The following is a 13473-nucleotide window of genomic DNA, read 5'->3' as shown; positions in this document are numbered from 1 at the left end:
GCAGGAATTGCTCTCAGGCCTATGTTGGAGATGCCAGGGAGGGAACTTGGAATCTTCTGCATGCAAGTATGAAGGTGCTCTTCCCACAGCAGCCCCATCCCCTAAGGGGAATATCTTACAGTGCTCATGTGTCTCCCATTCAAATGTAAACCAGGGCAGGCCCTGCTTAGCAAAGGGGACTATTCATGCTTGCTACCACAAGACCAGCTCTCCTGGTGTGAAGGCCACAGAAAGACTCTGAAGAGTTCACAAATGTTCTGTTGCTGCTCCTGCTTGCAGTGTCTACATCTGGAGACTAAACAGTGCCTAGTAATCATCAATATAAATTCCTTTACAGTTGTCATGTTTGCCAAAAAAATATCTTGCAGCGGGTGCTCTACAGGCCAAAGGCAACAGGGAAGCATCAGGGGGTCAGTGGGGAGGGTTAACGTACAAAACATCCCCTCACTATACCTCTATTCATCAGTACTTGGTTGAGTTGGAGAATGAGACTCATCCATAGTGGGTGAGTTGTCTGTTGCATCTCTGAACAAAGGACAGCGAAAAAATAAGAGGGAAAGGAAGAGGAAAGAGGAAATGTTAAAGAAAAGCAGTGACACAAAACATTGTTAAGAGCTCATTAATTGAGTCAGAAACAGGTTGGTGAATCATCTTTGAAGACAAAAGGAAGTTAGTAACACACAAACAAGTCAAGTGGACTTTACAGTTCTTTGATTGGTGTGTGAAGAAGGATAGAAGCAAACAATCATTTTTCTGCTGGGCAAGTCAGCACAGTTCCTACAGTGATAAAAAGTGCTTGCCTCCTACAGCACAGAATGGTTACAATGGCTGACATGATGCGCCACATGGCAGAGATGTAATGCTCTGCCCCAGGGTTGTTGCAGGCACCAAAGGCAGGCGCAAATCCCGCCCCCCCCATTTACCGCAATGGGGAAAGTGTCATTCTGAACCGCATCAGGGATGCCTTAGGCATCCACAGCAGCCCCAGGGTGCATCATGTCAGCCAATGTGGTTAATACAGCCAGGTATCCAAGCAGCTGCTTGACTTTCTTTTTAAAGAAATAATTCCTTAACATTTACACAGCAGATTTCAGCTGGTCAATGCACTTCATACACCATCCCAATAGTCCTTATAATAGCCCTGTTGATATTAATATCTCCATGTTGAAGATGGAAGTCTGAAGCTCAGTCACCTAGCATTTGAACCACAGGCCTCTCTTCTACACCAGTATGCTAATTCTTCTGAAGTACTTTTAGCAGTGGAATTGTCACTTAAAATATCTTTGGAAAAACCTGTGCAGAATCTGTTAATCTTATTTTAATGCTTGGCATTTAAACTAGAGATTTTATTGTGGATTTCATTTTTTCCCCCTTGAAATTTTTAAATAATTTTCTTTACATTTACCTTCATTTTGTTTGATTTGTTTTATTGGCTGTTGGTGCAAGTTATAATGAAATAACTGTTATTAACATAGACTCTAATTTCTAGATTCCTGAAGTAATAACAGCTATTTTGCTATCTTTTATTTTTAGGGAAATTTATTTAGAAATAAGGACCATATAATATATCTCAAATATATAGACTAAATGGGTTACTCCCAAAGAATTAAATAGCCATTTAATAATTGTGTTAAAATATGGACTTTAAAAAAAAACTTTACCTAACTAAATCCCAAAGGAAAATAGCGCTTTCATTGAAATGTGTTTGTTTTTGAAGAAACACTTTTAAATAAGAAATACCTGCATAATGAATACTACATCTACAAACTTTAGCAATGCCTCCAAAATTAAGGGGAAGGATCCCTCAAATGGACTTGAAGGAGTGGGACTTAACTCACAGTATGAAATGTTATCTCTCTTTAAAATTTCAAGAACTTATTATTGCAGAAATTACTACAGTTTCCCCCAAAATTGGCACGAGGCTGGACTCTTTGCAAACAGCATTTCTATCCAGATGTGAGGGGGCTGAAAGTAAATCAAGTGAACAATACCAGAAGACTTACCAGGGGGAATTGACATCTGAGAAGAGTACACAAGTATTATATGGATTTGACTTAGAAGACCTTTCTGACATTATGGACATTTTTGATGTCCGCTCCAGTTCCGTTTTCACAGAAGTAATTTTATTTACACAAAGCTTTTCTTTTCCGGAATACGGAATCAACTGGACAGCAGATTTACAGATTGTGAAGACATCAAATGTTAATGTTTCCAACTACTGCTATACTCTTGGCAAAAAGAATCAAACACAGATGGGCAGTGCCTTCTTGGCAAGAACTCTCTCCGGATTATAGAAGATTGTGGATATTTATGTTTTTAGATTCAAAATAGTTTATAAATGCAATTTTTCCCTAACAGTATGCATTGAACCTTGGATTAAGATTAATCAGATCTGATATAAGATCAAGATTATTAGATACATTGCTGAAATAAGTTCAAGATTTCATAAAGATACCTAACAGTATTTGATAAAATCCTGGTTTAAGATTAATTAGAAGACCTAGATATAAAATCAAGATTATTAGATTATATGCTGCAGGAGGAAGTTTAAAATTTTGGATTAGTATCAATCAGAAGAATAGATAAAAAATAAAGTTCTGCTTGTGTGGAAGCAGTTTAAGATACAGTAATTCAGAATAAACATTAGGGGTGATGGTCCCAATTTAGTTTAGATGATTTTTTTCTTTTTCCCCTTTTTTGCTTTTCTTGATTAACTTCTACTGCTGTTCTAGAGTTTATTTAATTTTAATCAAAACCAGATTCCCATTAATAACGAAACCTGGTTTGAATCATTTTGTATTCTTTTTAATAGCATAATTCATGTCAGAAACAGAAGATTTGTTTTATGATTAGACTCATTTTATGTGTGGTTAATCTAGAATACAAAATATATGGGAGTTAGGTTCATTCTGATATGTAACTGAGTTATTTCATGAATTACATAGATTGCTTTGTACTTTTTTAACATAAGCATATTTCCTGACCTGTAAAGAATGGGGAAAGGTGTTTGAGCAGAAGAGATCTTGTATTGTGCAAATATTGCTATACTGTTATATATGTGTGAGAAGTTGGAAGCTCAGAGATGTAACCATTCTTTTCTTCTATTTTTTCAAAAATAAAATTCTTATTAAAAAATAAATAAAATATCTTTGTAGCAAAATGGAAGTATTTAATTTCACATTTTTATCCTGGCTTTTTTCTAAGGTAGACTTTCAAGCTTGTGGGAGCCTCATTCTTTTTATTAGATGAGCTGACGGTCTACTGGAACAAGGTATAGGAGTTCACATACCACTTCAGCATAATGTTGGGCAAATGCAGTTGTCACAGGATGCACGTTATTTCCAGTGGCTTTCCTGTTGTTCAACTGTGTTTGCACAATGTTATGCCACAGTGGAACTGCCCTGGGGCATAACACTGTCAATGCTCCTACCACTTGCATTGCCTGATGTGTGAACCAGTGCATATGCACAGAGCCAGGTGCATAAGATGGCTCAAGGGTGGAGCCACTGACCTACTACATCTCACTAGACATATGCTGCAATAACCTGCAGGATCATGTACACCACCTACTGTGGATTAAAGGTTCTAATATAGATCTCTATGTTAAAGATCCTAATACAGAACTCTATAGCAGTTTAGAAGAGCTGCACAAAAGCAACCAGTTCATACTGGTGAGGCTCATGAAGGCTGAAAGATAAGCAAGTAGTACAAGACCAGTCAGGGCACAGAGTTTTTTTTTAAGTTTCCAATTTTATTTGTTGCTACAAAACTATTGGGAGGCAGAAACCTTGATGATATGTTCCATGTCACTCAGAGACCTACCAAATGATCCTGCTTTGCCTTCAACTGACCTCTGGTGCAAGAATCTCAGGGTATTTGTACATTATTCCACTTTGAGAGTTTTGTGAAACAGGTTAGGCAGAGAGATAGGTTGTTGGGTGACTTCACCCCAAGTCTTATATTTGGTCACACTGGATCTAGTCTATTGGTTTTGTTCTTCAGAAGCAGGAAAAATAAGTTCTGTCCAGTGGGAAATGACTAACCTAATTCTCTTTCATTCTTTTATGGAACAACAGACTCAAGGAGAACAGTTACAATGCCATTTGTGCCACAGTCAATACTTGTTGGCGGAGTGGGGTTTAGATTCAGATATATACCCTGTCTCCCACTCTCGCTGTCTCTAGAAAATGGCAGTTGTGGAGATGGGCCTAGACCACAGAAATTTGAACTTGAGCATTGTTTGGGTCTCTCTTTCCTCTTCTGCTCTTCTTTACAAATAAAGGAAGACATCTGCACTAGTTGTAAAGCCAAGTAGCAAATATAACCATAGTAGAACTGATGACCTGCAGCAAGTATAGTTTTAACAGATGAATTTGAAACTGGAATCCCTGAAAAACATCATGCTGTTTCCCCCTTCCATCTGCCGTCACTCACCCTGTCTGCCAGGCTAGGATGTGATGTGGGCTGCTTGGTGGTGTAGCTGCTAGCTCACTAGATGGTGTTGAACTCCTCTGACTGTGTGGTAAGGCAGCTGGAAAGCAATTGATATATCAAGTCAGGAAAACTGGAATGCAAATGATGTTTTTATGTCTGTGCAGCAGGAATGCATGTAGCTGAAACCAAGCATGATGCATGTGACTCAGGCAATGGGCATCTGCCATTGAGTGCAAATTTAGAACTGGAGAAACATGACTAGGCTTTTTGGCAATGGCTGTGCTACCTTCAGGGATAACCAGTTTTTCCACGCAACGTGTTTGGAGCAAACTTGTAACATATGCCTTAATCGTATCCCTCTCAAGCAAAAGAAGAAAAAAGTGTACATTTGATTTCTGATACAACCTTAACATACTCTATCCTTTCAAAGCAAAATAATAAATGACTTGAAATTGCCAATTCTTGTGAAGTTACAAAAAAACCACACAAAACACACACATCTATTTCTGATTTGTTTTGGTGACTCAAGTGTTGCACTAAAATGACTCTGATTATCAAGAAAGAGCACCTGAATAATGAACCGGGAAGGCTGACTTTGCCTTAATTTGTCATTTCAACTCTCTTAGTATGGATGTGTATTTGGAATGAAGAATTAAATGCAAATATATAATGACCATAATAATGGCTTATGGTAAAGCAAGCTGAAATTCCCTGTCCAAGAGTAATGGATTCAGCATAAAGGTTATAAATTTTTTGTCCCTCAAATCTCAAATGAAATGTAATTTCCAGAGGCGTAACTAGGGAAAACGGCACCAGGGGCAAGCACTGAAATGGCGCCCCCCGCGCCCCCCACCCCCCCAACATATTACATTATACTTAGGTTTTTCCTCACAAGCGCCCGCCGCCGCCAAGCCAGGCCACTGACTGGCCGCCAGGCGTCAGCAAAGCAATGGGGGGGGGCGCGGGCAGCACGGAAGGGACCGCTCGTGGGGGAGGGGGCGTCGATGTGCTCCCTTGACTGCTGCAGCGCTGCTGCACTGAGCAGGAAACATTTGTATTAACAAAATTTAAAAAAAATAATAAAAAATTTTTTTGTCATGGCGGCGCCCCCCATGTGACCAGAAAATATGGCGCCCGGGGCACGTGCCCCCTCTGCCCCCCCTATAGTTACGCCTCTGGTAATTTCTTAGCTGCCAACTAGAATGATCCTGTTCACTAAGTTACCAAATATTTTAAGGTGCAATGCAGAGGAAACTAGGTCTGGTGATGCCAGATACAAATTAGGTGATATAAGTCTTGTGTCGATTGCATGTCTCATTTTTCCAAGGTAAAAAACATGCATAGCAGTCCCCAAACTTGACTGGGATGAGGAAAGGGGGCGTTTACCTTTTGTTCCTATTGTGGCCCTGACCTGTATGTTTCCCCTGCATGTGCTAGTTACATTAAAACAGCAGGCAGGTTCCAAGTTTGGTTTGGCATGGGTAGCATTTAAGTGCTTATTTCTAAGCAACAGCTGAGGCATATTCCCCTCCCCCCTGAATTACAAGTCGAGGCCAACTTCACTCTTACAATCCCAAAAGGTGACTTTTGAAGTCGGAAAGAGGAAGAATTGCCCACCCTGAGAAGAGCCAACTATGCTTCTATGTGAACCAGTGTTCTGAGCATACCTTCTGAACAGAAGGCAGCATGGCCAGAGCAATGCATCATCCAGCGAGTCGGAGGGTAAGGCACACAGGAGGAGCCTTGGTTAATTATGTAATCAAAGTTCTCCACCCCCAGCTGTAATAAATGGCTGGGGTGATGGGAGTTGTAGTTCAGCAATGTCTGGAGAGCAATGTTGCCTACCCCTGAGCTAGTATTATATTCCAGCACACCTTTGAGGAATTATTGCTCTATATGTACAACATGACACAGACCATCTTCTGCTCACCTGATGTTGCTTTGCACATCTGAGGCATCCTTGTTACCCTGCTGTGTGCCACAAAGGTGCTTTGTGAGGAGGTGCTGTACTGGGAGCTGCTATCCGATGACGTGGAGCTTGTGTGCGACAAGCGGCTGTGGTCTTTGTGGGAGGCCGTGGACCGCTGGTACCACATCCTCAGTTCATCTGACACCACAGTCCTTCCTGACCCCTTCTCATGACCCTCTCTGCCCAAAGATGGAGTCCTTATGATCTGAGAACGGGAAGGGGTCAGTCTTACTGAGTCTACTTCATCCCCGTGCCAGTTCTCCTTAAACATCCCTCCTGCGGTGTACGAGTTGGACGTTTTAAATTGTGCTTTCACGCTATAGTGTCCTTCCTGGTCATTCTCCAGGCTGCGCACCACCACTGGTGTGGAGCTCCCTTCAATGTACAAAGGGTACTCTTTGATCCTGTACTGGGAGGAAGGCTGGCTCTGGCTGTGCAGATAGACTCCATGGTGGCCAGTCCCATTCCTCGCAGCCAGGTTGGGCATGCTCCCTGAATTAGAGGAGACCAGATTCCCCGCCGACTTGTGCCTCTGCCTCTGACGCTCGCGAGCTTTGGAGGGGGAATCCTCAGCCAGTGTGGAATAGTTTGCATTCATCTGAGCTGGGTAGTAGTGCTCAGAGCTGGAATGGCTGGTGCAGGAGGAGCAATCATCCATGGGGTCAGAGCCATTACTGCTACGAGTCCTGGGGGTGTAGAAATCAGGGCTCCCCGTCTCATTTTCCGACCCAAGGAGCTTGCCTTGAGACTCTAAACTGGAGCTTCTGTGTCTAAAGTGCTGTGCTAAACTATGCAGCCTAGTAGGGCTGATGTCCACTGATCTGTAGGTACAGTAAAAATAAAGAAAGGTTGGCCTACCAATATCTCACAAACAGTCAACCTGCTTCAGCCTCCATATTTAAACCAGGAAACTATAAGATCATTCACTGCTGAAGAACATGATTAGCTTCTAAATACATCTTCTAATCCACGGGGAAGAGCAATGTTAACTCAGTTGGCAGGCACATGGATGGATACAACACAATGATAAGATTCTAGCCTTCAGCTTTGATGGGTCATTAACCCCATTCTCTATATTGAGAGATATCCTTTTAAAAAGGTGTCGAAAGAAAGAGAGAGGATATCTGTAACACACCTTCAACAGAGCAGTGTTTTCCTGAGTCCTCCAATGGAGGAGTTTCCTCAGCACTCTCTTTATACTTAGAAAGCACTTGCTAATGTTTAACCTAAATCTTACTTCCTGCTTTTAAATCCACTGTTCCATCCTCAGTCAGCAGCCAAAGTAAACAATTCTTTCTATTAAGGCAAATGACAGGCCAGTGGCTTGCCTGCACTTGCTCTCCTATTCAAGATTTCAAAATACAGTTTACTAGGGGTTCACCATCTTCAGTAGCAACAGGATTCACTCCTGTCTCTGCAATGTTACATTATAATGTGATAACCTCATGAATGTGAGAAAAGCCTTAGCAAAGAGTTGCAGGCTGTCTTTACTAGTCTGGAGATGGATGGTACTTAAAAGAAGTGGCAGACAACTGGCGGCCCCAGCCAGGATCTAGCCTGCAGACAACTGCTGGTTCTGCTTTAACTCTGCTCTTCTAGTGACTAAGAGACATCCTTCAGCTCCAGCCAAGCTCTGCAATTGGCTTCAGGAGGGAAGGAAAACTACAAGTAGCATATAAGTTGCCCTGCTCATCTGGTTCCTGCATTTTGCATCCAGAACAAGCAGTGAGATGCAGTGTGGAGCTTTCAGCCTCAGCCAGCTTATGAGTATATTGGCTTTCATGAAACAGTTTAATAGTAGTGGAGGGATCTTAGTCATGTGACCATGTGACCTATCAGGCTACAGATCAGTGTAGTTTCTGACCACTGGTTTAAAGACACAAGGTCTTCAACACTGGGAATACAATTTGGGGGGGGGGGGCGGGGGGGATGGAGAAAGCATAAGTAGAGAGTTGCTGGAGGGCCCTGCAGGTTAATGTAGTGTGCTAAAGGAGCAGCTACAGTATATCAGTTTTAAAGCTTTGCATGTTGAATAATTCTAAATGCTGTAAAGCTAATGTTTTGGAATTAGTGAAATAATATTTTAACTCGGATACTGCAAAATGATGATGTTTTCATTTGTACTGTCTTAAATAAGATACAGGAGGAGTGAAAACATAAAAAGCCATGAAAATATGCAATTCTTTGTTACAAGAATTGTACTCTTAATATTTGTGTATCACCACATATTTGTGCTCAGATCAATTTATATAACTAGAGGTTTTGAGTGTGAAAAGAACACTGTACCAATGTATAATATCTGATCACATTTCTAAGAATGTTTTCATAGGTTATAGAGATGGAGGGGAGGCAAAAGTTACAAATTACTCTGCATTTCCTCTTCCCATTGGAAAGGGTGCTGCTTGGGTGGCAGTACCATAACCCAGATAACAGGAGTTACTCTGTCTATGCATCTCTATGAGATAATGCCCTATTTGCTTCACACTGTTTGTCTCCCAAATGGCCACATTTAATTTGAAACAAAGAGTGCATAATAAATTATATTGCATCTGGAACCACTTGTCCTAGCCTCCCTGTTCTAACATTATTTCTTCTCTGTTATCACAAGGGAGGCCCATGCAGATCACCACTTATTTGCTACTGGAAATATTTACACTGGATACATAGTCTCCTGATCATCATTAAGGCTCTACTGTACCTAATCTGACAGTGTGATCAGTTTTCCCTCCAGCTAAACCTTTTGTGCAGAGGGGTGATAATTTTTCAGCAGTCACTTCAGCATTCAACAAAAGAAGTCAAGCTGAATCGTACGCATGACCCCAAACGTAGATCTCACTAAGCTTACCCCAAAACATGTGTAACAAATTGGCATCCATCTCCTAATGCAAACAACCTTTTTTCTTAGCAGTCAGTTCCAATTTAAACCATTTATAGAAATCCAAAACAGCTTCAGAATATACCTTCACATTAATGCATTTCAATAATCTAAGGACGAGTTCAAGTGATGCATGATAAGAGTAATAATGCCTTGGGTCCATGTAATAATGCCATGGATCCTCATAAACTGGCCAGAATTCACAAAGAGGAAAGTATGGAAAAGCCTGAGGTAACCACTGCAACTGGCCAAAAATGGCAACTCTGCAAGTGCCAACTAAGAATAGCTTTGAAAATGGTGAGGTTGTGGAGTTGGAGTGAGGGGAGTGTTTAGCACTTCCTGTTCCTGTGCTCCTTTGTCTTATCTAAAATAAAATGTCCATTTCTTCCCACTGCTCAGTGGATGAGGCGGGAGTGGTGGTGGTGGTGGTGGTGAAGAAGGATGAACCAGCTCTCATTGAGAAAACAGCCTATGCAAAGATATGTGAACAGTGCGTAGTGGACAACATGGAGAAGTGCTAAAACAGGATACGAAACTCTTTTAAAAATATAAGTATTCCTATAAAATTTTGAAAATTGAGGAAATTTAAAATTAGGGGGGAAAATCCAAATTCTAGAACTGGTTAAAGAACTAGGAAAAAGGGATTCCTTTCCATTTATTTATTTTATTTTATTATTTATTTAGCATATTTGTATACCACCCACTACCAAAGCCTCTATTACATTTTTATCTTGCCTTTCTTCCAAGGAACTCAGGATATCCTTCCCATTTTATTCTCACAACAATCCTATGAAGTAAGTTAGGTTGAAAAAGAGTGACTGGGCACCCTTCAAAATGTTAGTTCAAAGTATTTTAAGTATTATGGCTGATACGGTTTGGGGAGGGGATGACCCAAACCATTCTCTGGGTGGGCGGGGTGGGTAAGGAGAGGGGACGTTGTTAACCACATTAAAATGTTAATTAAAAATTATTACATTTTTTATTAAAATTAAAATTAAAAAAATTAAATTAAATTAAAAAATGTTAATTAAAAATTATTAATAACATGCAGGGCTACATCAGTGGAAGTAACCCTGCAGCACTGAAAAAGGGCTAGAGCTACACAGCACTCCCAGCCTCATTCCATATTCTAGCATCAGCTGTGAGAGGGTAGGGTGCAATTTTCATTTCTTTCCCCTCCTTCCAAAATCTGTTTGCACTGCCAGGAACATGTCCATGAGGGCTGCACAACACTTTCCCATAGAGGCAAACCATTTGCACCTCTCTCCCGGTCCTTCATGGAAGCAGCTGCATCCGCTACTGATATCTGTGCAGAGTGGTCCATGCAGAGAGCACCAGGAAGGGCCATTAAATGTAGTAAAGCGGTGGGAAGTCCAGTTACACTGTGGAAGCTGTGTAGGATGATGTATAATGAATGCTGGGAAATGTAGTCCTCCTCAGAGCTTTATACAAAGAGCTCTATGGGGAAAGTGCTAAGAAGGATTACACTTCCTTGTATTCTGTGGAGCTGTGCTGTGTGGCTTCCACAAGGTCACCAGGGCTTCCTGCAGCTTCACTCCCTTGTATGCCTTACCTGGTGCTGTGCACAGACTGCTCTGCACAGAGATCAGGGAGGTGAGGGGTCGCCGCCATGTGGCACTAGGGGTGAGGCGCAAATTATTAGAGGTTGGATCTTTGCACAGGCCTCCTCATTACCTTACAAAGAATAGAATCTTTATTTCCATTAAAACAGAATTCAGGATTTGGGATACAAACCAATTCAGGATAGCTGAATATCTCCTAGCTGACAGCTCCTGATCAACCCAATAAAAGTTACCAACACAGTGACATGATACTGAGAATCATGCAGGGATTATTTCATATTTAAAAGAGAGAGGGGATAGGCAAGCTGATCAAATCTTGGAATGGAGGGACTTACCTAGTGGAATGCACATAATGTGGGCTGCGTACCCGTAGATCTGGTGTCGATGGCATGCTGGACTGGGAGTTCCAATGGGGAAGATTCCTAATTGGGCTGTTTTGTAGAGAGTTACTCCCTCCACCTTCTGCACAACTCCCGGTGCTGGGAAACCGCTTGTGACTGCTGTGAACAAAAGGTGGCATAGCCTTCAGAGAGACAAAACTCTTCATCTGGAAACCTAATGTTAATGTATGCAGACCAACCTGTTGTGATCCCAGAGAGACCTCTTGGCTTGTGTGTGTACAACAGGGCTTATTTTACACAGTGCTTTTAAAAAAGGGTTCAGAGCACTTCACAGGCATCCTCTAAACTGGATTTGATCCCAGTGCACCTCCAGGGGACCGTACCCGCCTCATGCCACCTTCTTGCACCCGCTTTGTGCCTTATGTCTTCCTCTTCCTTTCTCTCCTTCCCCTCTTCCCAGCTCCTTTCTCCTCCACTCACTCTGCAGGAAAAGGAGCCTCTCCCCACCTTTTTTTGTCTTCCTCTCTCTCATTCTCCCTCCGTCTCCCTCCATTCTCATCCTGTCTTCCTTCTGCCCCCTTTCTCCTCCACCCTCTTTCTTCTGTCTTCGTCTTCCCCCCCTTTCTTTCACTCTCTTCCTTCTTCTCTCCTCTTCCTCCTTCGCCCTCCGCTCACTCCTGTCTTAATCTTCCGCACAATAAAGAGCCATGAGGATGCAGGAGAGAGGAACGTGATAGGGTGGGCAGAAGGAGAAATACATCGTTCTGAGTGGAGGGAGAGAGAAATGCTGGTGGTGGAAGCTGGCAGGAAGGAAGGAACAAACAAACAAACCAGCAAACGAGTCAGCCGGCTGCAGTAAGTGGGGAGCAATACTGCCACTTCAGCTTGCTGTGGGGCAGGGGGAAGCAAACATGATGGCCGGAGTTGATACTCAGCTGCTTGGGAGCTGGAAAATGGAGGTTCAGGGGCCAGATCTGGTATGTGGGCCATTTGACACCCCTGCCTTAAAGTCCTTACAAAAAGCATGCAAAGTTCATTGTTTTTTTCAGCTGGAGGACCATGACTGAAAGAAAGTGGCTTGTCTAAGCTTATCTAGTGAGCCCGTGACCTATGTGAACAGGGGAGCGCCTCCTGGCTCATTGCTCATTCTCTTAGTCACAATACATCCTTGCAATATAATATACTCTGCATATCTTCTTTTTTCTTATAAAACAGTGTTCACTAAGGTTCAGGCACAATCAAATAAAACAAGAAGTATCGAAAGACACAAGAGAGTTGTGCTTTCTCTAAATACTCTTTAAAATAACTAAAATAAGTAAGTTGAATAAAATTACACTTTAGGCATATTCTATGGTACGTTTCTTGAGTAGTTGTAAATATGCATTTGGTGAATAATATTTTTGGGGGTGGGGTGGGGGTGGGGAATTACTATTTGGAAGTGGCAATCTGCCTCATAGAGGCCCAGTGGCATAGTTGGTTTTCTGAGATGTTTTCACTATAGCTATTCCCAAAGCTGAAGAAGCCAACTGCAATTCTTTTTCTTTCTTTCTTTTTAATAACTAGTCTCTATGGTAGTTTAATCCTTTCAGAAAACGTCTAATTATATATGCATTTCCCAAACTCCATGCATTTCTTCGGTTGCAGCCAATATCCCAACAGGATTTGCTGGCAAAACATTAATGTCACTTTCACAAGTAGACACCAAGAAATAAGATGACTGACTGTATGGAAATGCTCCTGACTCACCTGGAATGGCTGTGAGAGGAGCGTTTCTTGACCTTCTCATAGGGTTCATCTAAGGATGACTCACTCCACATCTTGGGCTTGATAGGGGACTTGTCGTAATCATTCCTGTGATAATGCATCTGCCTGAGTCCCTCCAGCGACTGAGGAGGCGGGGGTCTATTATGCAAGGGAGGGCGTGGAGGGAGTCCTTTGTGAGGTGACTGTAAAGGGGATATTGTGCTGGTAACCTGAGAATCTTCTAAAATTAGAAAAGAAGAAAAAACTAAAGCACTGGAACACATGTATTTATTAATATATTGTCATCAATATATATGATGCTTTTCAGATTACAAAAAGACAAGTCCCTGCCTCACAGAACTTACAGTTTAAAATTTGACACAGGGAAAACAATAAAGGGAGGGAGAGGAGATGAAGGCAGTGATAAACAAGATATGCATGCAGGGGCATAGCCACCATTGGACAAGGGAGAACAAATGTCCCTGGGCCACTGGGGTCTGCCACAGCATCCCCTTGCTCCTTCCAGGG

The 13473-nt window shown here is 42.0% G+C and overlaps 1 protein-coding gene across 13 annotated transcripts in view; it reads right to left on the bottom strand.

Moving 5' to 3' along the window:
• The window catches only part of FRMD4A (FERM domain containing 4A), a 614972-nt gene that overhangs the window by 7026 nt on the left and 594473 nt on the right, over positions 1-13473 (bottom strand). For 10 of the 13 annotated variants that reach the window (XM_053257645.1, XM_053257644.1, XM_053257646.1 and 7 more), the window contains 4 exons: positions 12949-13186; positions 11197-11361; positions 6365-7224; positions 4435-4531 (listed from right to left, as the gene is read on the bottom strand). In XM_053257645.1, the coding sequence (XP_053113620.1) occupies positions 4435-4531; positions 6365-7224; positions 11197-11361; positions 12949-13186 (1360 nt within the window). Of the gene's footprint in view, positions 1-453; positions 526-3755; positions 4344-4434; positions 4532-6364; positions 7225-11196; positions 11362-12948; positions 13187-13473 lie in introns of those variants that run through there. The other 3 variants (XM_053257643.1, XM_053257642.1, XM_053257653.1) reach the window with 3 other exon arrangements.

Source organism: Hemicordylus capensis, chromosome 5, assembly GCF_027244095.1.
Source record: "Hemicordylus capensis ecotype Gifberg chromosome 5, rHemCap1.1.pri, whole genome shotgun sequence".
Classification (NCBI taxonomy): domain Eukaryota; kingdom Metazoa; phylum Chordata; class Lepidosauria; order Squamata; family Cordylidae; genus Hemicordylus; species Hemicordylus capensis.
The sequence above is the reverse complement of the archived record's forward strand: the minus strand, read 5'-3'. Positions and strand labels throughout refer to the sequence as shown.